A 24,222-nucleotide genomic window follows, 5' to 3' on the forward strand; every position below is an offset into this window, starting at 1 on the left:
TTTGTTTATTGAAAGAATTCTTAATTATATATTCATGTATTTTGAATTTAAGTAACATTGATTTTTAGTGAATCAGAAAAAGTATCAAACTAAGTTTGATTATAGATGAAGAAGTATACCCCTACATAATGAAAGAAGTATATCCCCACATATACGAAATGACTATATTTTTCAAAACTTTCTTCCAAATTATTTTCAAGTACTGTATTAAAAAGAGGTCTTTTCTTATACAATTTGAAAGTATTTAAACATTTTATTACAAAAAAAACTACTTGAAACAAAAATTATAATCTTTTTGATCGAATAGTTGCCAACTAAATGCAGCAATTGAATTTTAAAACTTGTTTAAATAATATTAATTTGAATTAGCATGATAAACATTAAATTGTAGATTATCCTGAGAATTTTCTTTTGAGTTATATGGCTAAAGCAAGAAGTAGCGCATATTAAAGAAAAAAGAAAAGATTGAATGAAAAATGAGACCCACAAAAAAGATAGATTTTGGATGATAAATTTATATTGTGAAATTACTATAATACCCTTGATCGTCTTCCAACTCACTCTTCTATATATAAATATATATATATACACACAGTATTTTCAAGAAAGGGAGGGTGTCGTTGGATTTGCACAAAGGAATTGGGTTCCAACGACACCATTTATTAAGAACAATATAAAGACCGGGGTTTAGCAAATTTACATGTATTAACTGTCTAATGCTTATAGTTTGCCATTATAATCAATATGTACATACATTAGCCAAACGCAGTTGCCAGCACCAAATCAAACTGTTAGAAAGATTGGCATCCAAAGAAACCAAGTTGGAACAAAATATGAACCACCAAGATTTCAGTTTCAGAATAATGTCTGGCATCACTTGACATATTAATTTAGTTGATGCATCTGGCGGAAAGTATTAAAATTTCTTGAAAGGGTAGCAGGGAACATTTCATTTACCACTTAGAACCATCAAATGAGTTGTACAACAGCTGCTACTCGGAGTGCTCCGTTTTGGAGAAGGTCGGATACTTCATCAAACAACAGGGCCGAGCGCCAGCCCCATCCTTTGGGAGCTTTTGGCAGAAGAGTTCCAGTTTGTTTGAAGCTTCCAAACACCATCACTTCTCTCTTTGAAGGACAAATCAACTGGTTTACCAAATTAACAGGAAAAAAATAAAAGCAGCAATATTAGCATGATACTTGGTGAAAATAACAAAACAAGGGAATTGAAACTTCGTGCCTTTGTAAGTTCACCTGATATCTAGCAGTAACCTTTTCACGAGAATCAACATACATATGCACCTGAATACACAATACAGAAAAGATCATCAAGGACAAGAAAGAGAAAATCAATGTTCACTTATAATTTTACACAAACAAGAGGGAAGGGAACGGTGGAGGACCTATCAGATTTTACTAGCATTAATCATTCCAATTAATTAGAAGCTCCAAACCTCAGATATACATACATGTTCACGAACAGTTTCAGACTTCAGTAAGGATTTTGATGAAGAAAATAAAATGCTGACCCCACCAGTAAAAACAATTTCTATTTATTCAAGAAATTACGTCAGGAAAATTCACCTTTCTAACTGGATCAGCTATTTCTGCCTTCCTTCGATGAAGAAATAGCCCTGATATAACAACATATCAACGAAGTTACGAAAAAGGTAATAAATTATTTTCATCATGCAGACATTTTAGAGGAATAGAATAGAATATTACCTAGTGTTCGGCGCCCCTGAGGGTCTTCATCACTGAAGGCCTGAACACTAACCTGTAGAATGCAAACGACCAGATTGATCAACTCCTTATTGGTTGCAATAGCAAAAATCTCTTGTCGAGCACACCCAATCACTTGCATTTTTCCACGAAGAAATGCATGAGTAATGAAGTGCAATAAAGAGTTGAAAGATTCACAAACCTTCCATAAGGAACCAGCATAAAAAAATTCTGGAGAGTGTTTGACTTGGCCATCATTAAGCCTGAGCACATCGTGAAACTCAACCCTGTGAAGAAAGTCAGGTGTAAGTATACACTTTTGTCAGTCATAAAGAGAACGAAAGGATTCTAATCTCACAAAGAGGACACTGTAGTCAGAACACGAAATAGAAGAAAATTTACACCAAACAAAGAGGTCTGGCTACCGTAAAGTTGAGATTCCTGAAATTAGAGAGATTGTTTAAGGATGGATTTCATTATCCAAAGAAAGCAACATGGAGAAGAGCATAAAAATCTCCGTCTCAACTTTTAATTTGTTGGCTACAAAAAGATAATCAAACATTTTCAGGTAATTTGAATGATTGCATCTCTTCAAGAGCAAAAGGTGCACATTTTTTGATCAAAGGACTGCATCCCTTTAGGGAAAAAAGTTACATGTTTCTGTTCCAATCCTAAAAAGTATGACATGGAAGAACTATGAGAATCTTCATAAAGATTCCAACAAGAAATTTGATGCCCCTGATTTTATGACACAATGCTTTAGATTCTTTTTTTTTACATAAGTCATTCTGTAGGATATCAGAGAGTCGAACGGGTGGACACAAAAATATGGAAAGAGGGACAGCTTTATTTGTGGTTTCTGAAGCTAACAGATCAAATGGGCAATTTAGAACTAATATGGAAGGGTGCTTAATAAAAAATGAGAACTGGTCACGCCTCATATTTCATTATAATCAAAGGAATATTCAAGCATATTGGCTGTATTTGTCTCTTCAATCTAAAGATAATAAAATTTATTCTCAGTGGTTACAAGTTATCTGCTACATAAACTGATACTTCCAAGAATTAAACCAAGAAAGGAAGTATATAGGACCTAATCTGTGGGGCTCATTTCACATGCAATCTAAGTTGCTCAGACTCGGGTGCAGGCATCCAATGCGGATGCTCGGATTCGGTAAAATCTTAAATTTTAAGATTAAGTGGTATGGATATGGGTGTTGGCCTTGGGATTAAAATATCCAAAATTATAAAATAGAGGTATAAAGATATTCTAAATTTTGAAAGATCTTCTAGGTCGTCTTCCCCAAGACCCCAACTTCTTCTTTCAAGCTCTCTGGTTCTTCCCTCAAAAAAAGAAATAGAAAGTCATTCAAGGCCTTCCACCAACTCTCCTTATAGATCAAAGCTACTGTCTACCAGAAGTCACAACACAACCACTTGAATTCTTAGATTCTCTCTGTTTGGCCTGAATCATGAAGCAACAAATATTGACCAAGAGGAAACGCTAAAATGGAGATAAAAGGACTATAATATTTAAGTTATGCCATTTCCCATTCTTAAATCTATTTTATCTTTCATTTTGAGAAATCAAAATCTCAATTACCCCCAAATTTGTCCACGGACACTGATCAAAGTATCCAATGTGGATTGACTGAATCTCGCAAGTATCCTGCACCCACACCCTTCTCGTGTCGACATGGATGCGGCAGCAAACATGAATCCGCACAACTTAGCATGCAATGGATTGCCATTATGCAGAAGCCAACCAAACATAGAAAAGAATAACTTACCCAAACCGAAAGGGAGGAAAGTGACTTAAAGGCGTTTTCATATCCAATGATATAGAAGTACTTCCATTCTCCCACTCAATTCCCATTGCATGTTCAGATGAGCCTAGCATCTGGGGGGAAATACTGCTTGCACTTGGGCCAACAGTTGATGGTCCTACCAGTCTGCTTTGCAGTTCTGTCTCATATCCCCTATCTACCCGTTCAACATGAATATTAGCACTACTGCTTCCTTCTTGGCTGAGCCCAACCAAAGCAGTTAGTCCATCACCAGCAAGATCCCCGCTCTGTTCTGCTCTGTTTTCTAGGTCATCATTCGCAGGAGACTGCTGACAGTTCCGGTTGCCCACACCAAGTGGTACACGAGAGAAAACAAAACGAGTTGGAGGCCAAGCTCCCGCAGGCACAAATGTAGTTCCACGTCCAATACCAGCTAGCCCATCATTGGGGCCTCTAACATGAACCCGAACAGGCCTAAACATGCCACCTCCTTCCCTGTGAGGCGAGTCAGTGGCATACATATTTCCTATATTGTTGGATTGATTGCTCTGATCATGCTCTGACATGTAATATCCAGTAGCCGCGACTCCGCATGAATGTCCAAATGGCTGCCGACAAGCACATGCCATACTCACAAGGCAACAACTTTTGCAAGTATCAGCACCAATTTCCTGTACCCGCTGGCTTAAGAGAATCTGCAAAAGACACAAGCAGTTTTAAAAGCAAAAATAAAAATTAGGAAGTAAGATATGTACTATGGTTAGGAATATCGACAGGCAGACTATACTATCAACTATCAAAAAAATAAAAGAAGAGCAAAGTGGGGATAAATATAGTTACAGACCTGCAGCCATAACCCGTCGTTCACAGCTTTGCAAGGAAATCCCATTTCTTCAAGTTGCTTTCTCACACCAAGAAGTGCATCAAATGACATGTTACAATATAAAAGTGAGCCACCCTCAAAAATGTTGGCAAAAGCATCATAATCTTCTCTACTTACTCCGGAATGAGCATTTAGGCAAGTTTTGACTTCTCTGCGGCCCACAGTTCTACCACCCCAAGATAGAGGTGTGAAATTGCATCTTTCCCATTCATTTGGAATCATCAAATTACAGGATGAGCCCATTGATGAGAAGTTCCTCTGGTCCCCACAAAGCCAACTGTTGTTATTCAATTGATAACATGAATCTTCTTCAGATGGCCCTTCTGCAGCCATACCATTGCCCCCTAATCCACTAGCTCCAGCACTAATTGGCATTTCAATAAAAGAACATGAAGATCTGACTTCATCAGAGAATAAGAACGAGTTATTTGATGAAGGACGTCCACTGCTGCATGGATATCTTGAATCCGAGTCTGACTGAAGAAGAGCTGATTCTTGCATCTTTTGTTTACAGTTGGTCACCTCAGTGAGGGAATCAACAGTACACTCCGCAAGCTCAACCAAGATATTTCTACCATTGTTACAACCATCAATTCCATCTTTTAAGCTTAGGTTTCCTGGTTCAGATTCCACCCTTCTGTCATCAATTAAATTATTTGGCACTACGTTGGAAATATCAGAATCTGCACTTGTTCCAACTCCAGAACTAGGACTTTCTTCGTCTTGACGCTCTGCCTTGCAAAGAGCATTTTTGGCAAGAAGTGTGCATAAAGCTAATTCAAACCTGCTCAAATTTGCAAGCAGAAAACCAAGATAGAGAGAGTTAATCATGCTAAACTAAAATTTTAAGTATCATTTTAGCAAGTCCAGACAAAAAGCAACCACAGTTCTCACCGTTTCTTTTCAGTAGGAACCCATAACTCGTCTGAGGTCAGTAGAGCATTTAGTGTTGGAGCAGAAAGTTTTGGAAGGACCTGGTCACAGAACGATTAACGGGCCAACTATTATCATCTCATGGCTTTCATCATAACTCAAATAAGAAAGAGAATCATGCATACACAATTTTCTTTTCTTGACAATGGTATAGAACATGCATACAATAGATTGAATAGCAGATCAGTAATTATCTTCTTTTTTTTTTTAAAAAAAAAGCATAGTTTCTACATGCTTATTTGTAATGGCAAGGACTGGAAGCCAGGTACGTTGTTTTAGCAAAGCAACTAAAATGGATATAAACCCATGCCAGAAGACATGCAGGAATCTCTACATCTGTGTGAAATATTCAAAAAGATACTGCTGTAGATTTTTTGCATTGTCATTTCAACTGTCATGGATTGCAACTCAAGATAAAAATGTCATCCCCAGTTGCATCACATGTACAAAAGAAGGTATTTACATGATAGCAGTTCAACAATGAAACACATGTACCACTTAACCCTTGCATTAAAATCACCATTTTAACACCTTGATGTGAAAGTGCAGTTTGCTAAAGACATACTTGAGATTTCATAAAGAGTTTGGAATAACTGTAAGCTCTCACATGTACATTGAGAGAGGTCTTTTACTTATCTGAGTAAATTTCATCCATGGTCACTTAACTTTGTATCTATTACTCAAAAGTCACTTTTCTTTCATTCATGGTCACTTAACTTTGTATCTACCCAAAAGTTACTTTTCTTTCATCCATGGTCACTTAACTTTGTATCTATTATCCAAAAATCACTTTTCTTTCATTCACAGCCATTTAACTTTACTCCGATCATCACAAAAGTCACTATGACCGGATTTTACAATAATTCCATCGGAAAAATGATGTGGCAACCTTAATTAGTTCTTAATTTTAATTTAACTGAATATATAATATATTACTCATATCTTGACCTTTTTTATATATACAACCCAATTTTCCTTATGGATTATTTAATGAAAGAATATCAACTTCTTAATAGATTAGATTATCTAATGAAGACTATTTTCATAAATAAAAAATTGGTTGATATTTTTATGAAATAAAATTATACTTATATATTCTTAACACCCTCTAAAGTTGAGACATGTGTTGGTAAATTATTTTTTCCACTAATATTATGACATGTAGTTGATAAAATTATTTTTCTCCCTCTAAAATTGTGACATGTAGTTGATAAAATTATTTTTTTCATACATTCTCCCTCTAAGAATATCAACCAATTTTTTTTTATGTAAATAGTCTTTATTAGGTAATCTAATCTATTAAGAAATTGGTATTCTTTCATTAAATAATCCATAAGGAAAATTGAGTTGTGCACATATAAAAAAGGTCAAGATATGAGTAATACATTACATAATCACTTGAAATTAAGAACTAATTAAGGTTGTCACATTATTTTTCTGATGGAATTATTGTAAAATTCGGTCATAGTGACTTTTATGATGGTCGGAGTAAAGTTTAATGACCATGAATGAAATGAATGAAACAAAAATGACTTTTGCACAATAGATACAAAGTTAAGTGACCATGGATGAAATGAATGAAAGAAAAGTGACTTTTGGATAATAGATACAAACTTAAGCGAACATGGATGAAATTTACCCCAAGAAATTTGGAACAGAAGTGCCCTCCTAAAGAAACTTAGTTTCTCCTAAACACACACCATATTGGCAAAGTAGCAGCCTGAAAATTAGAAGGAAGATAACTAATTGATACAGAAATAGATGTGGTGCAGCAAAGGTTTTTTTTCTTTTTGATAAGGTAATATAAATAAGGTGAAACAGAGTTCCTGCTAGGTTTTGTAACGTGTGGCTCCAGAAAAAACAAAAGCTGTAAATTTAAATAAAAGGAGAAAGTAGAGAGGTAACTTCCAATATTCATTGCTTAAAACCTTAGAAACTTTGTCCATTAGTTACCTCTTTCAACTCTATAGCACCACTTTGACATAAGTATCCCCAACAAGCATTTCTAACTCGTTCGCCATGTAAACCATAATCTTGGCTTTCTGCGAATACCTAAACCTCCAAAATAATGTGGTTAGTAAAGTATATGAATGACTGCCTGATGAAGTAAGGAAAAATATTGAGCAGCAATCTGGAACCTGGTATGTTAAGAAATTAGATGTCCACAATTCAGTTATGATATAGTCCGTGCAAATTGCACATAAATCCTGCATGAAGAATGTTAAATCTGTAATGTCATGCCAGGGAGGAATTTGGATATTGAGCAAAAGATTGAGCACAATACATCAATCAGCAAATTCAGGAGAATTTTTTTTAGTTGATAAATCAAAGTAAATATTGATAAACATCTACCGAGGTCGGTATTTCCACTTTGCACCAAAAATATAACCAGAAAAGAAAAAAGAGAACCCTTGAAATAGGGTTCTCTACATCCTTCAAATTCAGGCTCATATTTTCAAGTGTTATTGATATCTTGGGCTATGCCTCTATCTCTAGCCTATGACTTCTTAAGACCATATATCAAATTTCGATTTGGATTAAGAAAAGACTACAAAATTTGTTCAATAAATTGAAATTAAGGCACCAAAATGGTAGAAGACTCCAGTTACATCCCTTTTCACGAGGAAACTGATACGAGTGCTCCTTTACGAACCTACTCTAGAAGAAAATCCAGACAAGCATGTGGAGATATATAAGTAGTTATCTATAGAAGTTATCAGCAATTAACTACAACAGTAACTGTCTATGTGTTATCTTTATGGTGTAGTATAAATATATGTATCTGCAGAATTCAAAATAGAGAAGCATTATTATTAATTTGTATCTAGAGAATTGTCCGTTCCATACGGACATACTTGTTGGGTAATGCAGTGTTTAAGATCCTTGCACTTTATTTAACCAACAAATTTTCATTTCATTCTGTTCTTCATGTTAGTTTCTATCATTTTGGTATCAGAGCAGCAAGATCCAGAATGGTATCCACACGATCTTCTAATGAACCACCATCATAAACCATCCAAGTGAGCCATCTAATAGTCAAATTGTCCGGCAGTCAACATTTATAACATCACGTTTGGAAGCACTAGATGTAGCAGTGAAGGTTCAAACAAATGGTACTCAAATTGATGTTAATCTTGTTACATCCACCAAGGAAAAGGGTCCAGAATATAATAGAGGTCCTCGTGACACCAGAAGGTCTTCTTGGGACGAGGATATTGATGTTGATGTGGATATGCCTTGGTGGTTAACGAATCCATCTCATAGGCCCCACACACAAATGGAATTTCCTCGATTTGAAGGAGGAGATCCCCGTGGTTGAATTTTGAAGGCTAAAAATATTTTCGGTACTATCAATCTCATGATGACCTAAAGGTGGATATTTCAGCCATGTATCTGGAGGGTGATGTATTTGATCTCTTTGCGTGGATTACCTGTGAGCGTACACTATTGTATTGGGAGGACCTTGTAAAAGCTTTACAAAAGAACTATGGTCCTGCAAAATTTCAGAATCCAGATGAATATTTATGCAGCATTGGACAATTGGGCACAGTACAAGAATATCGCCAGGAATTTGCTAAACGATCTGCACGAGTTAAGAATTGGCCAGAAATTGTCTTTGGGGGGTGTTCCTTACTGGACAGTGGACTTAAAGAAAAAGTCAAAGCAGATGTGAGAATACACAAGCCTAGAACAGTGTATAAAGCCATGACCCTTGCAACGGAATTTGAGCAAAAAATAGGTTCCAATCGTGGGTATAAAGGTTCTCAATGGCAAAATACGTCACGATCCAACACAACCCAAATTGGTTCCGCACGTGAAGCTCTCCACCAATAAGTAGGCAACCAACTTGTGTCACGAACCAATCCAAATTCTGCAGAAATGTTCTTTCATCCTTCTCCAAATCATGCTTGGGATATAGAGTAACAGAATCGCATAGCCAAAGGACTCTGTTTTAGGTGTAACGAGAAATTTGCACCAGGCCACTGTTGCAAGACAGCACCTCTCACTCTTATAGAGACAAACGACAACATTGAAGGGGTGAATTAGCGGAACAAATGCCAAATGACATTATTGAGCGGATGCAAGTACAAATGACCTTACTGAAATTTCATTCCACCCCTTTCTAGGTAACACGACAGCCACAACAATGAAACTTCAAGGGACTTTAAATGGACGCAAGGTGCTACTTTTGGTTGATAGTGGATCATCCCACAATTTTATCGCTGAGAAAATTGTTGAAGAATTACAGTAGCTGGTTCAAGTTGTGCCCCATTTTGGAGTCCAGTTTGGCAATGGAGAAATCATATGTTGCAATAGTCTATGCCAAAATCTGATAATGAAATTCCCTGGATTAACTATTGACCAAGACTTTTATCTTTTCTCTGTTGGAGAGGCAAATTTGGTGCTTGGAATTAAGTGGCTTGCGCCTTTAAATACAGCCCAAGCTAACTAGAATGAGATGTTTTGATCTTTAATTTAAATGGCAAGTGATATAAGCTTCAGGGAGTTCCACACAAATCAAATGCACCAGTTGCTTTCCAATATTTCTCCAAAGAGGATGATACCTTCAAGTAAATCCCTACCCATTGATATTCAAAGTTTGCTTCACAAGTTTGAATCAATTTTTGAAAAACCCAATGGTTTACCACCTTTTCACCAACACACCCACTCCATCCCTTTGATTCCTAACTCAAAATCCCCAACGTCCGTCCCTATCGCTATCCTTACTTTCAAAAATCAAAAATGGAAAAGCACGTCTTTGAATTACCCCAGAAGGGTTTTATGAGGCCGAGTACCAGTCCATTTGCTAGTCTTGTACTTCTCGTCAAGAAAAAGGACAATATATGGCGTGTGTGTGTTGATTAAGAGGTCTCAACCAAATCACGGTTCCAAATAAGCATCCAATCCCTAATATTGATGAGCTTCTTGATGAATTGCACCGAAAAACTGTTTTTTCAAAGATTGATTTGTGTTCTAGTTACCACCAGCTACGTGTCAATCCTGCGGAAATTCATAAATATGCACTCTGGCCATTATGAATTGGTCTCACTAATGCCCCTTCTACGTTCCAGTGTGCTATAAATGATTTATTCAGACCATATCTGCGCAAATTCAGCATGCACTCTGGCCATTATGAATTCACTGTTATGCCCTTTGGTCTCACTAATGCCCTTTCTACGTTCCATTGTGCTATGAATGATTTGTTCAGGCCATATCTGCGCAAATTCATTCTCGTATTCTTTGATGACATCTTGGTATACAGTCAGACCTTTGAGCAGCATATCAATCACTTGCAACTTGCTTTCCAACTTCTCAGAGACAATCATTTTTATGCCAAAACTTTTAAATGCTTATTTGGATAGATTCACGTTTCTTTTCTGGGTCATGTGATTTCAGAAAATGGGGTTGGTGTAGATCAGGATAAAATTCAAGCAGTCTTGGAGTGGCTAGTGCCAACTAATGTGAAGGAGTTACGTGAATTTCTTGGATTAATAGGTTATCGCAGATTTGTGAAGGGTTATGAAATGGTGGCTCGACCACTCACTGAACTTACCAAGAAAAATGCTTTTCAATGATCGACCTTTGCTGAAAGTGCTTTCCAACTTCTCAAGCAAGCTTTAACAACTGTTCCGGTACTACGACTTTCAGATTCCACTCAACCATTTGTGGTGGAATGTGATGCTTCTTCAGAAGGAATAGGGGCTATTCTTCTTCAGGATGACCATCCTATTGCGTATTTTAGTAAGGGACTTTTTTTTTCCAATCGCTTGAAATCTACTTACGATCGGGAATTGCTTGCTCTGGTTTTAGCTTTGCAGAAATGGAAACACTACCTCTTGGGCCATAATTTTAATGTCAAAACAGATCATTGCAGCCTCAAGTATCTCCTTTCTCAGTGTATTACCACTAAAGAGCAGCAAAAATTATTGATGAAATTACTTTCCTTCGACTTCACAATTGTCTACAGAGCAGGAAAAGACAATTTGGGAGCTGATTCACTTTCAAGAAGGCCTTTGAATGCTGAATTTTTGGCTCTTGCTATTCCTGTACCATTGGATTTTTTCAATTGGCAAGATTCTCTCCAGACAGATACTCGTGAGATGATACAAGTCAAATGGGCGTCAACGTTTTTGGTCACACAACTCGAGCCCAACATGAGGAGGTCCAAGCCTTGATCGCCCTAAGGATCCAAGAATGTGCTTGGAGGCCCTTCTTCGAGCTCCTAATAAAGAAATATCGTGTTTGGAAGATAGCTTGGACCCGAGGAAAGCCATGACACATGAATAAAAAGAGCCCTTGTGGGTTATTTCCGAAATAGCCACTTTTGGGCTATTTTTGTAATAGGCTAGTTGTGCAAAGGCAACTACTATAAAAAGGTGTCTTAGACATTTCATTAGTTAGCTTGTTTTTAATTAATTACATGATGTATTCATGAGAACTCCATGGGAGTATTTGAGTGCTTGGAAAAGCATTTGTTGAACCATGTTTAGAAACATTGGTTGTAAGGGAGATCTAATCCCTTTTGCGGTCACGTAAGAGCTAGGTACTCATTGATAATCCATTAAGGGAGGTTGAAGGTTTGAAATAGCCATAGATTGCCCTTTTTGTTATCAATTTTGTGTCTATCTTTCTATCATTGTTAGCTTATCCTTCTATCTTTACTTTCCGCGTCTTCGATTCGAGTCCTCGTGGTTTGGATCCTATCATTTGGTATCAGAGCCGAGCTTGATTTCGTTCCTACGAAGTCAATCTTGGGTGTGTTATCTTGAAAATCAACAAAAAAAAGTGTCAAAACTCGAAAATCCCGAAAAGGTCACTATTCACGTTTTTGGTCTTAGGTCAAATTTTGAGTTTTTGATTTTGTGTTTTTCTTGTATTTCTAGTGTTAGATTTGTGTTCTCTAACACTATACGAGTCTATAAATCAAATTTGAGCTAAATCTGAGTGAAATTGAGTCTTCTACTATCGTTGGAAGCTTGGATCGAAGAAGTTTGAAGTGAATTGAAAATCTGAATATTTTGGTGAAGAATTTATGCAAATTGATGATTGGAATGAGTTTAGAAGGTTAAGAAGTGCCTACGTTCAAAATTTCAACTCATTTCGAGTTGAGGAGAAAAAGTTGGCATTATTGCGTTCTTGGAGAGATTGTTATCTTCATCTTGAAAGTTCGTCCAAAATTGGTTGTTTGATCCAAAAAGAAGAAGGAGAAAGAGTGTAAAAGTGTTTTTACTAAATCATCTCAAAAGGATTCCAAGCATATTCCAAGAGAAAGTGCAAAGCGGACCACAAGAAGGGCATTTTCGGCCATTTAGCAAGCAAGGGGCGGCCAACTTGCCTTGGACCTGCGCCCAGCCTGCCTTGCAGTTGCGCCTGAGCTGCTGCAGCATGTCCAGGCAGTAGCTAAGCTACTCACCTGCGCCCAACATGCGCCCAACATGTTGCAGCAGGTCCAGGCGGCCCTCTCATGCGCTGGACATGCCTTTGAGGTGCGCCCAAAGTGTGTATCTCATCTCCAACACATCTCAAGCCTTCCCAACCTCCAATTCAAGTTCCAAATGCATTCTAACACTTCTAAACTCCAATTTGCTCAGGTTTGATTACATAGTTTCATTCCTTGATTCCTAAACTCAACTCTTGATTCTTAAAACTATCAACAACTAGTAATTCACCTACTAAGTTGGATGATGAGTTCTTGAGTCCTATTTCTTTCAACGTTCCTTTTCTCTCAAACTTTTCTAGTTTTTAATTCATCGTAGCTTCTTGAATCAAGTCCAGAGTTGTTTCAAACAAGAATCCACTCTGGCCGTAAAGTAGAGATTGACACTTTATCGTCCACCGAGTATAAGCAACTTTCAACATTCGCCGCTTCAATTGTGAGGATCACAAAGTTGAGATTATTACGAGTGTTGGTGAGGAGCTTTACTACTAATCTTGTTTGTTCATTTTGTAGGTACAAGGTGATATAAGGAAGCATGTCTTCAATAGCCTCGGACAATTGTGACTACGACACAGGAGACTATTGATTGTGGTGAAGATAGTTATGGCTACGAAGAAGATAGGGATTATGGGAACTATAAATATAGCCATGATCAAATGTGTAGAAGCGGGAACCCAGGTATGAATGGAGGGTATAGTAGGAGTCAATGTCTTCCTACTCTATCTATATTTAAAGGAGAACGGGATCCCGAAGTTACCTTGATTGGGAATGGCAATGTGAAAGAGTCTTCGAGGATTATGCTATGACCGAAGCCAAACAAGCTACATATGCCCTTAAGTACATTCAAGGTCCGACCTTAGAATGGTGTAAACTTGCAAGGAATCCTACGCAAACATGGGTTGCCTTGAAAGAGTTCTTGAGGCCAACCTATGTGTCGAAGGGTTACATGAAGCTTTATAATAATGATCCAAGAAGACCAACTTGTTCAAGATAGGTAGAGATTTGTGTAGTTCCGAGATGTGTTCTTATACTTGATGATTGGTTTCACGCAAACTACATAACTCCTCTTATGGTTGATTATCTAGGGATACCTCGAGTGTCCAAGTGTTTTCCGTACTTCTTGGAAGGCTATAAAGTCTTCGAGAGAGTGAAGGTTACTTCACCCGAGATGGGTACTATGAGGAGGTGCGGTGTGACATATTCCTAATTGGAATGTGGACACATACATTTGGGTGCCAATTGGTTTGCACAACACAAGATTCCAAATGTGCAAAATTGGCCTAAGTTTGCAAAGGACCAATGGGGAAATCATCTCTTTCCACCTACCCTTCCTAAATCTCAAGGAAAGATGACCACTTACTCCAAGCCTTATAAAAATGAGAGACAAAAGATTGAGAGGAGTAGGGATGTGCAAGGTGGCAACATAAGAGAGGAAAAAGGGGGGTTGTGAGGAGTGAAGTGAGAGGGTTGCCACCAGCCGGAGCTAACATTGTTTGTCCTTCTATTAATAAGGACATGTGTGTAGGTACCAACATGGCAAGCGGAGGCGAACAATTACCAAAAGAGAAGGTTCCCTTTGAAGACTTGACGAGGGAAATCTTAGATGCTTCTGAGGCTTGTGCAGGACCTTCACACCAAGGTAAAGAAGAATGTGCTCAAGAACATCAAGGTAACATAGCTAACTCTTTACTTTTTTGTGCATGTGAATGATGATTGTGTGGCTAGTATCCCATTGAGTGTGAGTAGTAGCTTACCTACATGTGAGTATTAATTCTTTGCCTTTTGATGATGATGTACATCTTATGAGTGTGGTTACACTAGTTGATTCTATTGATGACCGAATTGACTCTTCTTGTAAGATCAATTTGTGTCCACCTAGTGTTGAAGGCATTGTGTTGGATGATTGAACATCATCTTGTGGAAATTGTGTTGATCAACTTGTGTGTGAAACTAGTTCACCACTTGAGGATGTGTGTAATGTGATTAGAGAACCTCAAGTGAGTGATGAAATTGAGAATTGTGGTCAAGAAAATGGGAGTGATCCTTTGAGCTCGTCTTTTAGTGAAGATCCTAATGCTTGTTTGGCTCATAGGGATAATCATGTGCTTGAAACATCTTTGATACTTGATAATGGTCTTTTAGAGAATGGACTTCTACATCCTCTTCATGGATAGATCCTTCTCTCTTTAAGAACAATATCTTGTTCGAAGATGATGAGCTCACTCCTAGTGTATTACCTAGTGGTGGATAACATTGTTGATATGACTCATCTTGAGGGCTATATTTCATATGACAACCCACTATGGTATGACAACATTCCTCCTAAAGATGGAAATCTCTTCTTGGAAGATGAGAGTACTCTTAAGGGAAAGGAATGTGAAGTCTTGGAAAGGAATAATCAATTGGGTGATGATAACTTTGATTTGCTTGAATCTTTAAGAAACCCAATAAGTGATTGTTCCTTAGAAAATGATTGTGGATGTGATCCTTTATATGACACCCCACCCTTGTTAGATACTTGTTAGATACTTAAAGGATAAATTGCTTACTTCTTGTGAAGGCCTAAGTAATAATCCCTTTGATATTGGTGGTGGTATGTGTCTACTTGAGTATTCCCCCATTGAAAGAGAAAGTATCAATTGTTTGGAAATTGTTTCCTCTTCTACTTTGTGTGACCTTATTGTTGAGAATACTCATGGTGATGATTTTGAATCTAATAGTGAGTACGTGCATGAGGGCAACTTAGTTGAAGTTAACTTGAGTGATACCTATCTCTACTCTCCCTTTGTTTTTGATGATGTTTATGCTAATGAGGAGAGTATATCTCTTAGTTTGGGTAAAGCTAGTGGGGAAAAAGAGTGTTGTCTAGACCCATGTCTATCGCCACTCTTTCCATTTGACCTCGGTGCCAAATTTGGATATGGTGATTATGACACACCCAACTTATTGCTTAGTCCACATGACAAGCAAAGTTTGAATGAGGGTGTTGGTATCCTTCTCTATGATGAGAAGTCTTTCTCGGGGATTCACAATCCACTTAAGGGACCAACATTGTGTAAGGGAAAGAACTCAACCAAGATGAAGGGTTTTTAAAGAAGGGGAGCCATGAAAAGCTCCAAGAGAGTTCACCATTGTGTGTTCCCTTCTTGACCAAGGTTTCACCACTTGTAGATCAAGGAGAGAGTCTTCCATTGAAACTACTTTGGATTAACTCCATTCGTGTGATACCCTTCCTTATTATGTGAGTAGAGATGATGACCTCTTTCCCAAAGGTGGTATCATTTTTGAGAACCCGAGAGCAAATGTGTCATTGTCTCCTTTGGGTGTTGCTTATAACTTTGCATCCTTGTTTAACACACTTGTGCTTAAGTTGCATGAATCCCAACTTGTGGATGCCAAGTTGATGATTTACTTGAAAGGAAGAAGTCATATGTGCTTAAATGTCTTGATTCCATCCTTGTGTGCCTTGTGTGCTATATCTTTTGAGCTAAATGGCAATCTTATACATGATAGCGCCTTGGATGATGCCTTTATACTTGATTCCTTCCTATACTACCTCTTTGCCTATGATGACATCCATGCTAGTTTTGGATTATGTGGAGGTAGAAAATTTGTTGGTTGGTCCACTTGTTTGAGTGACATTGCTATATGCATCTTGTGAACTTTAATACCAATTGAGGCACCACTCTTGATATGGTCTCTTAAAGAGGTGATGAAGCAATTGTGTCTTAAAGCTCCTAAGGTGAAGGTAACCTTACCTTTTGGATTTAGTGATGCCAGTATAACCCTTGTGGTTTCCTTACCTCTTGGTGATTCCCATAGCCAACTCCTTTGTGCGTTTTTCAACAAGTTTTTAATGATTAACACGAAGAATCCTTTGTTATATCTTAAGTGTGTGCAACCTTGGCATGATGAAATGATTGCTTATGCTAACTCTAATCCTCATGCCATGAGGAATTTGTGTTCGTTTGTCCTTCCTTTAATTTTGCAAGGTTTAAAGTCAAGGTCGAATCCTTTTCAAGAAGGGGAGGATGATACAAGTCAAATGGGCGTCAACGTTTTTTATCACACAACTCGAGCCCAACATGAGGAGGTCCAAGCCTTGATCGCCCTAAGGATCCAAGAATGTGCTTGGAGGCCTTTCTTCGAGCTCTTAATAAAGCAATGTCGTGTTTGGAAGATAGCTTGGAGCCGAGGAAAGCCATGGCGCATGAATAAAAAGAGCCTTTGTGGCTTATTTCCGAAATAGCCACTTTGGGCTATTTTTGTAATATGCTAGTTGAGCAAAGGCAACTACTATAAATAGGTGTTTTAGACATTTCATTAGTTAGCTTGTTTCTGATTAATTACATGATGTATTCATGAGAACTCCATGGGAGTGTTAGAGTGCTTGGAAAAGCACTTGTTGAACCTTGTTTAGAAACGTTGGTTGTAAGGGAGATCTAATCCCTTTTGCGGTCACGTAAGAGCTAGGTGCTCATTGATAATCCATTAAGGGAGGTTTAGGGTTTGAAATACCTATAGATTGCCCTTTTTGTTATCAATTTTATGTCTATCTTTCTATCATTGTTATCTTATCCTTCTGTCTTTACTTTTTGCGTCTTCGATTCGAGTCCTCGTGGTTTGGATCGTATCATGAGATCATTCAAGCAATCAGCCAAGACCCTTCCTTACAACCGGATTTTCATTTGGTGGATTAGAAACTTCATTTCAAGGAAAGATTGGTTATTCCAGATCATTCTTCTCTTCAACAAAAGCTTATCTCAGAGTCTCATGATACACCTTCTGCCGGACATGGAGGATATTTGAAAACCTATAAGCGTCTTTCCTCCAACTTCTTCTGGCCAAGGATGAAGCAAGATGTTACGCTTTTTGTTTAGAACTGTATGGCTTGTCAACGGACCAAATACCAAGCTTTAGCCCTTGCTAGACTTCTGCAACCACTGCCTATACCTGACTTCATCATAGGACTTCCCAAATCTGGTGGTTATGACACAATTTTAGTTGTCGTAGATCGTCTCAGCAAGTATTCTCATTTCATCCCACTTTCTCACCCATATACCGCTAAGACTGTTGCTAATGTTTTTTGCAAAGAACTTGTGCGTCTCCACGACATTCCTCGATCAATATAATCTAATTGAGATGCTATCTTTCTCAGTGCTTTCTGGTAGGAGCTTTTTCGACTCAGCCAAACAAGGTTAAGAAAGGATACGTCTTACCATCCACAATCTGATGGACAGACCGAGATGATGAATAGATGCTTGGAATCTTATTTGTGATGCTTTGCTATGGAGTAGCCTCGTACATGGAGTCGGCATTTACCATGGGCAAAATTTTCTTTCAAAACAGGTTACCATTCATCCACAAAGACCACCTCATTCTAGATTATTTATGGTAGAGATCCTCCTTCCATTTCTCCTTTTGTTCATGGAGAAACACGCATTGCCGAACTTGAAGAACTACTTCAGAATCGTGATGCCATGTTGAAAATTCTCAAGGATAACCTTTTAAAGGCTCAAACTTGAATGAGACAACAAGCTAATTCTCATCGTTGAGATGTCGCCTCTCAGGTTGGAAATTCTGTTTTTCTATGTGTTCAACCTTACCGACAACGTTCTTTGGCTCATCACAGGTACGAAAAATTGTCACCTCGATTTTTAGACCATATAAAATTATACGTTGTGTTGGACCTGTAGCGTATGAACTGGATTTAACTGCTTCTTCCAAAGTCCATCCAATCTTCCATGTATCTTTGCTCCGTCCAGCTCACGGTCAGAAAGTAGTTTTACCACCTGCGCCTCTTCCTCTTACTAAAGATTGGGAACTCACCCTATCTCCTGCCAAGATACTCGCACACCGATGGGTTAAAGAAGCTGGTGCATTTTCTTTGGAATTGCTAGTTCAAGGGTTGACCGTCCCCTTGAAGAAGCTAGCTAGGAGAACTATGATCTCATTGCAGATCGGTTCTCTTCTTATCGCCTTGAGGACAAAGCAACTTTTCAGGGGGATGCATTGACACGACTGCTCCTTTATGGACCTACTCTAGAAGAAAATCCAGACAAGCAAGTGGAGATAATCTATCTTAGTTTCAGATAAGGATAAGTTATATAAGTAGTTATCTACAGAAGTTATCAGCAGTTAACTACAACAGCAGTAATTGTCTGTCTATGTGTTATCTTTATGTTGTAGTATAAATACATGTATCTGCAGAATTCATAACCAGAGAAGTAGTATTATTAATTTGTATTTGGAGAATTGTCCACTCCATACGGACATACTTATTGGTTAATGCATTGTTTAAGATCCTTGACCTTTATTTAACCAGTAAATTTTCATTTCATTCTCTTCTTCATGTTAGTTTCTATCATTGGCTAAGTTTACAAATCCTTTTTCCTCGTGAGAAGCTTTAAAATAAAATATTCGGAAGGACTAAACACTTAGGGGACGTTTGCTATGAGGGATAAGGGATAATAATCCTAGGATAAAATACATGATTTTTTAATCCTGCGTTTGGTTAGGGGTATCAGTTAGTCCCGAGATTATTTATCCCCCATTTATGTTATAATGATGGGATAAGTTATCCCATGCATATGGTGGGAATCCTTTGTCTATCCCATCCCTATACCAAACTACCCCTTAAACATAATAGTGAAGATATATAACAACTGGTATCTAAGAGATATTAGAATAAAGATGTATTTTTTTAATAAAACACTTTTTTTATTTCAACATACCCTCGGAAGAGTTTCTGCAAATAATCATGCACGAAGTTCCGACAGATATTTGACATACAGAAAATCGATTCCACCGTAACAATTTGCAGATTATTACATACGTCTTGGCAAAAGTAATCATGACTCCATCCCTTTTACTAGACCAAACCAATGACAATTTCCAGGACACAAGACTGATTATAAGCCATTATATGTTTCACATTTCAAACCTGAAGATCAAGAAAGGATGCAGCAGCAAGAACGCGGAATGCATTATTATCATTTAGCTTAGGATGGTGTCCATACAGATATGCTAAAGCTACTGCAATAGCCTCCCCATTGACATTGCTATCATCCACTGTCAAGGTCAAAACTGGAGCTTTGGCTTCTTTCCATGGCCCCTGAAGCATATTCCTGCTCATTAAAGAAGTACATAAACTAGAGTTCAAGGTGGTTTATTTACTTGTATGCAGAGGCCAAATAATAATTGTGTATAAAATGCAGCTAAATATGAAAGCACAGAATGTAAATAAATATAACTTGCTAAACCCCACCAACCTTTCCCCGAATCTCTTTCTCCCCTGGTGTTTGGCCCTCCAACCTCGTGTTTGGAGGCGGAGGCACGTCCAGGATTTGAAAGGTTACGGCTGTCGAACCACATTGTTATTTACAAGGTCCAAATAGGGTAAACATTTGATCTGTTTATCAATTTTGGGCGTTGAATCTAGGTCATTCGTCTTTTCGATTTATATATAGACAAATCGATTAGAAGAAAAAAATTATGACAACTTAGCGCAAAGGAAAAAACTTCAACAATATTAGTAATATCATAACTATAAATCATTCATTTATAATTGTGCTCGGCAAGTGTTTATATTCTAAAAAGGACTCAATGATGACATAATTATTTATATTATATAAATGCTTCATAGTTTATGTAACAAAAAATCTAAAGAGACCGAAGAAATCAACTGAAATTTCAGTCTAGTTTCCATGTCATCCTTTGTGGCAATATTCCATTTTGATAATTAAATCTTCAACAAGATTTAAATTTTCATAGTTAAACTAATTTTTTTCATATACATCCAAATGATTTAAATAATAAAACAAAGAGTGAGAGAAACTTCCTGTATGGGTTTCTGAAATTTAGACAAAGCAAGAGGAGAAAAAAATTGTTGAAATAAGGAAATTATTTCCATTTCAAGCTTAAAACAAAACAAAAGAAAATGAAGTCAGAAAAGTTAACAAACGAAAAAGATTAACAAAATTAAATCAGAAACTTATACGATTAAACTATCTACGTACTAACTACAATACTAATATATTTAAAGCTTGTTGCCCCCATGGCCTAATGGATAAGGTGCTTGACTTCTAATCAAGCGATTGTGGGTTCGAGTCCCACTGGGGTTGAGCTATATTTGTGCAGCAGAAACCAAAAAGGAAGAAAAAACTCTAACATAAAAAAGTTCTAAAAAAGTATGTCAACATGGAATCAAACTCGCACACTCAAGGAAACTAATTTGACCCTTAGCCGCTGGCGCCATCTGCTCTCTATGACTGCAGGCGGCACTAAGAAAGTTTGACATATATCTTATACATATATATACATAATTTCAACGAGGGTGTCCGGATGTCGTGGCACTCACACACTTCTGCATAGATCCACCCCTATTTGGAGATGGATGGCCCTTTCCACTGGGCACTAATAATGAACCTTATTAGGAAACATACAACAAACAGCTTTGGCACTTCTACATGCATGTACATATTGACAAGAGAATTGTGATTAGGGATACAAGGTGCAGGTTCATTTACATGACCATAATTTGTCAGGATGGTAAGTTTTATAATGATGGTAAGCACGTAGCCTGTCATCAAACATGCATTAAAGGAGACCAGACAGCATGCGGTCTTCAATTACAAATTTTAACCAAGTGGATGTTGCTATTAAATGATTGCAGGAAATATACATGAGGACCTTGAGTATACTTGAAGTGGAACAAGTGCAAGAGGAGTTATGGATACACGAAGCTAGTATTTTTGACGCGCTGATTTGTCAGTTGCAAAGCAACAAAACTCAAACTATTACTTCTTCCTTCCCCAAAAGAATGACAGCATTTAGAGGCAGAGGATTAACATATCTAATTTCAGTGTGATTCCGATATAGATTTATAAATTTTCTTTAAATAAAATGTACATATTTAGATACTAGATTAAATGTACTGAAGATCACATTTCTTATAGAAATATTTTTATAACTAAAAATTCTATTGCGATTATCCAAATAGAGTTAGAAAATTAGAAATAATGCAATTTCTTTTTTTTGGGTGGGGGGCATGGAGTAACAGATACTGAGAAAAAAACACCATGATAGTAGCCATGAAACATCAAACCTTCAGCAGAATAGACAACCATGAAGCAAACAGCAAAAACTTCTATACTTTTCCAACGGAATTAGCCAACTAAATCATATCCAAGAAGAAAAAGAAAAGCCCCACAAAAAATGGAGTTGAAGGGTGCAATATGAGACCCAAAACCTCGAACGTAAATCATGAAGTAAAAGCTAAGGAATCTGAAGTACTCTTTTAATGTGCGCTTTAGTGTCATCAAAGTTCCAGAAATACTTTCCCTTGCCAATGAGCCTTCTATGAAGAGGCATATAAACAATTGGAATTTCACTTTATCAATATTTTTTTCAATTTCTCTGTTCAAATATTTGTCATTCATGCTTATAATTATTAGTCTTGGACTAAACATATAAATTTGTATTTTTCTCCCTTTGCGCTTAAAGCCCTAACGGATCTTAGAGCTTAGGGACAGACCTATGTGCAATTTTGTGGTGCTTCGGTACCCGTTAAACCTGACGCAGACTAGGTATAATTATATATGAAATGTATAAAAATTGGTATAGGATTTAAAAAAGCGCCCTTGAAACCAAGAAGTTGCCTAGGTGCTTTGGTTTCCAGGTGGGACCTTAAAACTTAGGGCGTCAATATGTGTGATTGAACCTCCCGGGCACCACGACTCCTAAATCCTGGTTCCATCGCCACTGTTAAAGCTCTTATGGAATTTTTGTTTTTGATAGCACTGTGTAAATAGAAAAAATACACCCCACCAAGAATGAAACTTTTCTACTCTATAACTGAAAATTAATGGAGAGAGCCAAACCAAATTATAATCAGAAATAAAAACCCACCAAAAGCACCACACCTTCTGCCAAATTACAGAAAGTTTTGTACTTGTCGTTGCAAATGCAAGTAAAATGATACTCGCACTGTCCCATTTTATGTGGCAGCCTTTCATTTTTAGCCCGTCCCCAAAAATAATGTCACCTTACTATACTTAGAAACAAATATCTGTTGGCAACCATGGCATAAAAAGGCTAAATGGTGCACTTGTTTGAGTGTTCGAGCCATTTATTTAGAAAACCAGGGATGAATTCTCACTAAATGCACTTTTTTCGCATCCATGTTCTAAAAATCCAAAATTCGCCTCTGAAAGCAAGTAAAATAATACTAGTATAATGAAAGTAAAGGGGTGTAAGAACCTGAAATAAGAACTACGGGAAAGGATAAGACGATGAAGGTGATAAGTAGAACCCATAGCTTGAACAATGACATCAGAAAATGAGCCATCATTAAACCCTTCCAATTGAATATGATCACATAGGGATGTTAGGTTACAATCCAATGCTCGAAGTTCATTGCTACTCTGGTCGTTATCTGAGTGTTGTGACTGTAATTGACTTGACGTTTGTCTTGTCGTTTCCATAGCTAATGATCCTCCTCCTCCGGTGCCGGTGCCGGTGCCGGTGCCGCTTCCGACATATGTTCTCTGCTGCCGGTTAGGGTACTGTTGTTCCATTTTTATATACCCAAATGGGTATCGATCCGAAGAAATGGAGGTATCGGAAATTTTTGGAATTCAGACAGGAAAAAGGAAAAAGTGTTGGCTTGTAAGTTTGGGAAAGCAAAAAAAAGATTAAAAAAAAAAAAAAAATCTCTTATGGCTTTGCTAGAAACAAATGAGATTTTTTTTTAATTTCTATTTTGACATATAATTAAACAAATTGACCATTTGGTCAGAGGGTGTGTTTGGTACGAATGAAAACATTTTTTGGAAAATATTTTTTCAATTTTCTCATGTTTGGTTGACTTAAAAGGTTTTAAAAAATGTTTTCCAAATCAATTCATTTTCCTTAAATATAAGGAAAATAACTTCTTTTCAAAAAGTAAAAAAAATATTTTTCAAAACTCTCTTTCAATCTCTCTCTTAAATTGAAATATTCATACAACTTTCAAAATCACTCATCTCTACTCCGACCCTCAATCCCCACCCTCACCCCTACCTTGCCCCTACCACTCCTATTAAAAAAAATATTTTAAATTTTTTTCTTACCTCACCCCTTACCCAAAACTCAAAACCCTACTCCCTTCCGCTTTCCAAAAAAAATAAATTATTTTTTTTAAAAAAAATCAAACTTTTTTCTTACCTCCCCTACCCCAACATCCTACCAACCTCCTCTCACCTACCCCTTCAAGAAAATTAAATTTTTTAAATTTATTTTTGAAAAATTTTAATTTTTTCCTTACCCCACCTCACTCCCCTACCCCTACCCCACGCCCTACCACCCCATCCAAAAAAAATATTTCAAATTTTTTTCTTACTCGACTCATACTCCCCTACCCCCAAACCCACCTCCTAACAAGCCCCCCAACCCCCCCCCCAAAAAAAAATTAATTTGTT

The 24,222-nt window shown here is 37.3% G+C and overlaps 1 protein-coding gene and 1 non-coding gene across 3 annotated transcripts; one reads left to right on the forward strand and one right to left on the reverse strand.

Annotated features, from left to right (window-relative positions):
* Positions 1–545: 545 nt before the first annotated feature.
* LOC107842291 lies at positions 546–23,501 on the reverse strand. 2 transcript variants are annotated; one of them, XM_047407889.1, is made up of 13 exons: positions 23,024–23,487; positions 19,707–19,890; positions 7,464–7,532; positions 7,279–7,377; positions 5,287–5,366; positions 4,510–5,176; positions 4,354–4,410; positions 3,513–4,204; positions 1,925–2,009; positions 1,726–1,777; positions 1,585–1,634; positions 1,255–1,302; positions 546–1,146 (listed from the first exon to the last, which is right to left on the reverse strand). In XM_047407889.1, exons 1-13 carry the CDS (start codon positions 23,338–23,340, stop codon positions 970–972), a joined length of 2,577 nt encoding a protein of 858 aa, XP_047263845.1. In that variant the 5' UTR covers positions 23,341–23,487; the 3' UTR covers positions 546–969. The 2 variants fall into 2 exon arrangements, with proteins under 2 accessions (XP_047263845.1, XP_016541541.2); XM_016686055.2 differs by having other exon boundaries at positions 4,354–5,176; positions 23,024–23,501.
* Positions 20,814–20,890, forward strand: TRNAR-UCU. The gene has a single exon. It is a non-coding gene; the product is annotated as a tRNA-Arg (tRNA).
* Positions 23,502–24,222: the final 721 nt, after the last annotated feature.

Source organism: Capsicum annuum, chromosome 1 (genome assembly GCF_002878395.1).
Source record: "Capsicum annuum cultivar UCD-10X-F1 chromosome 1, UCD10Xv1.1, whole genome shotgun sequence".
NCBI classification, from domain to species: domain Eukaryota; kingdom Viridiplantae; phylum Streptophyta; class Magnoliopsida; order Solanales; family Solanaceae; genus Capsicum; species Capsicum annuum.

What these genes read in the sequence shown, in the direction of transcription:
- LOC107842291 (XM_016686055.2), bottom strand. Translation starts at nt 23,340, where the DNA reads ATGGAACAACAGTACCCTAACCGGCAGCAGAGAACATATGTCGGAAGC. An exon ending in CATCCTTTCTTGATCTTCAG is followed by an intron (nt 7,533 to 19,706) that starts GTTTGAAATGTG and finishes TTCTTCATGCAG; the next exon opens with GATTTATGTGCAATTTGCAC. An exon ending in ACGACGGGTTATGGCTGCAG is followed by an intron (nt 4,205 to 4,353) that starts GTCTGTAACTAT and finishes TGTCTTTTGCAG; the next exon opens with ATTCTCTTAAGCCAGCGGGT.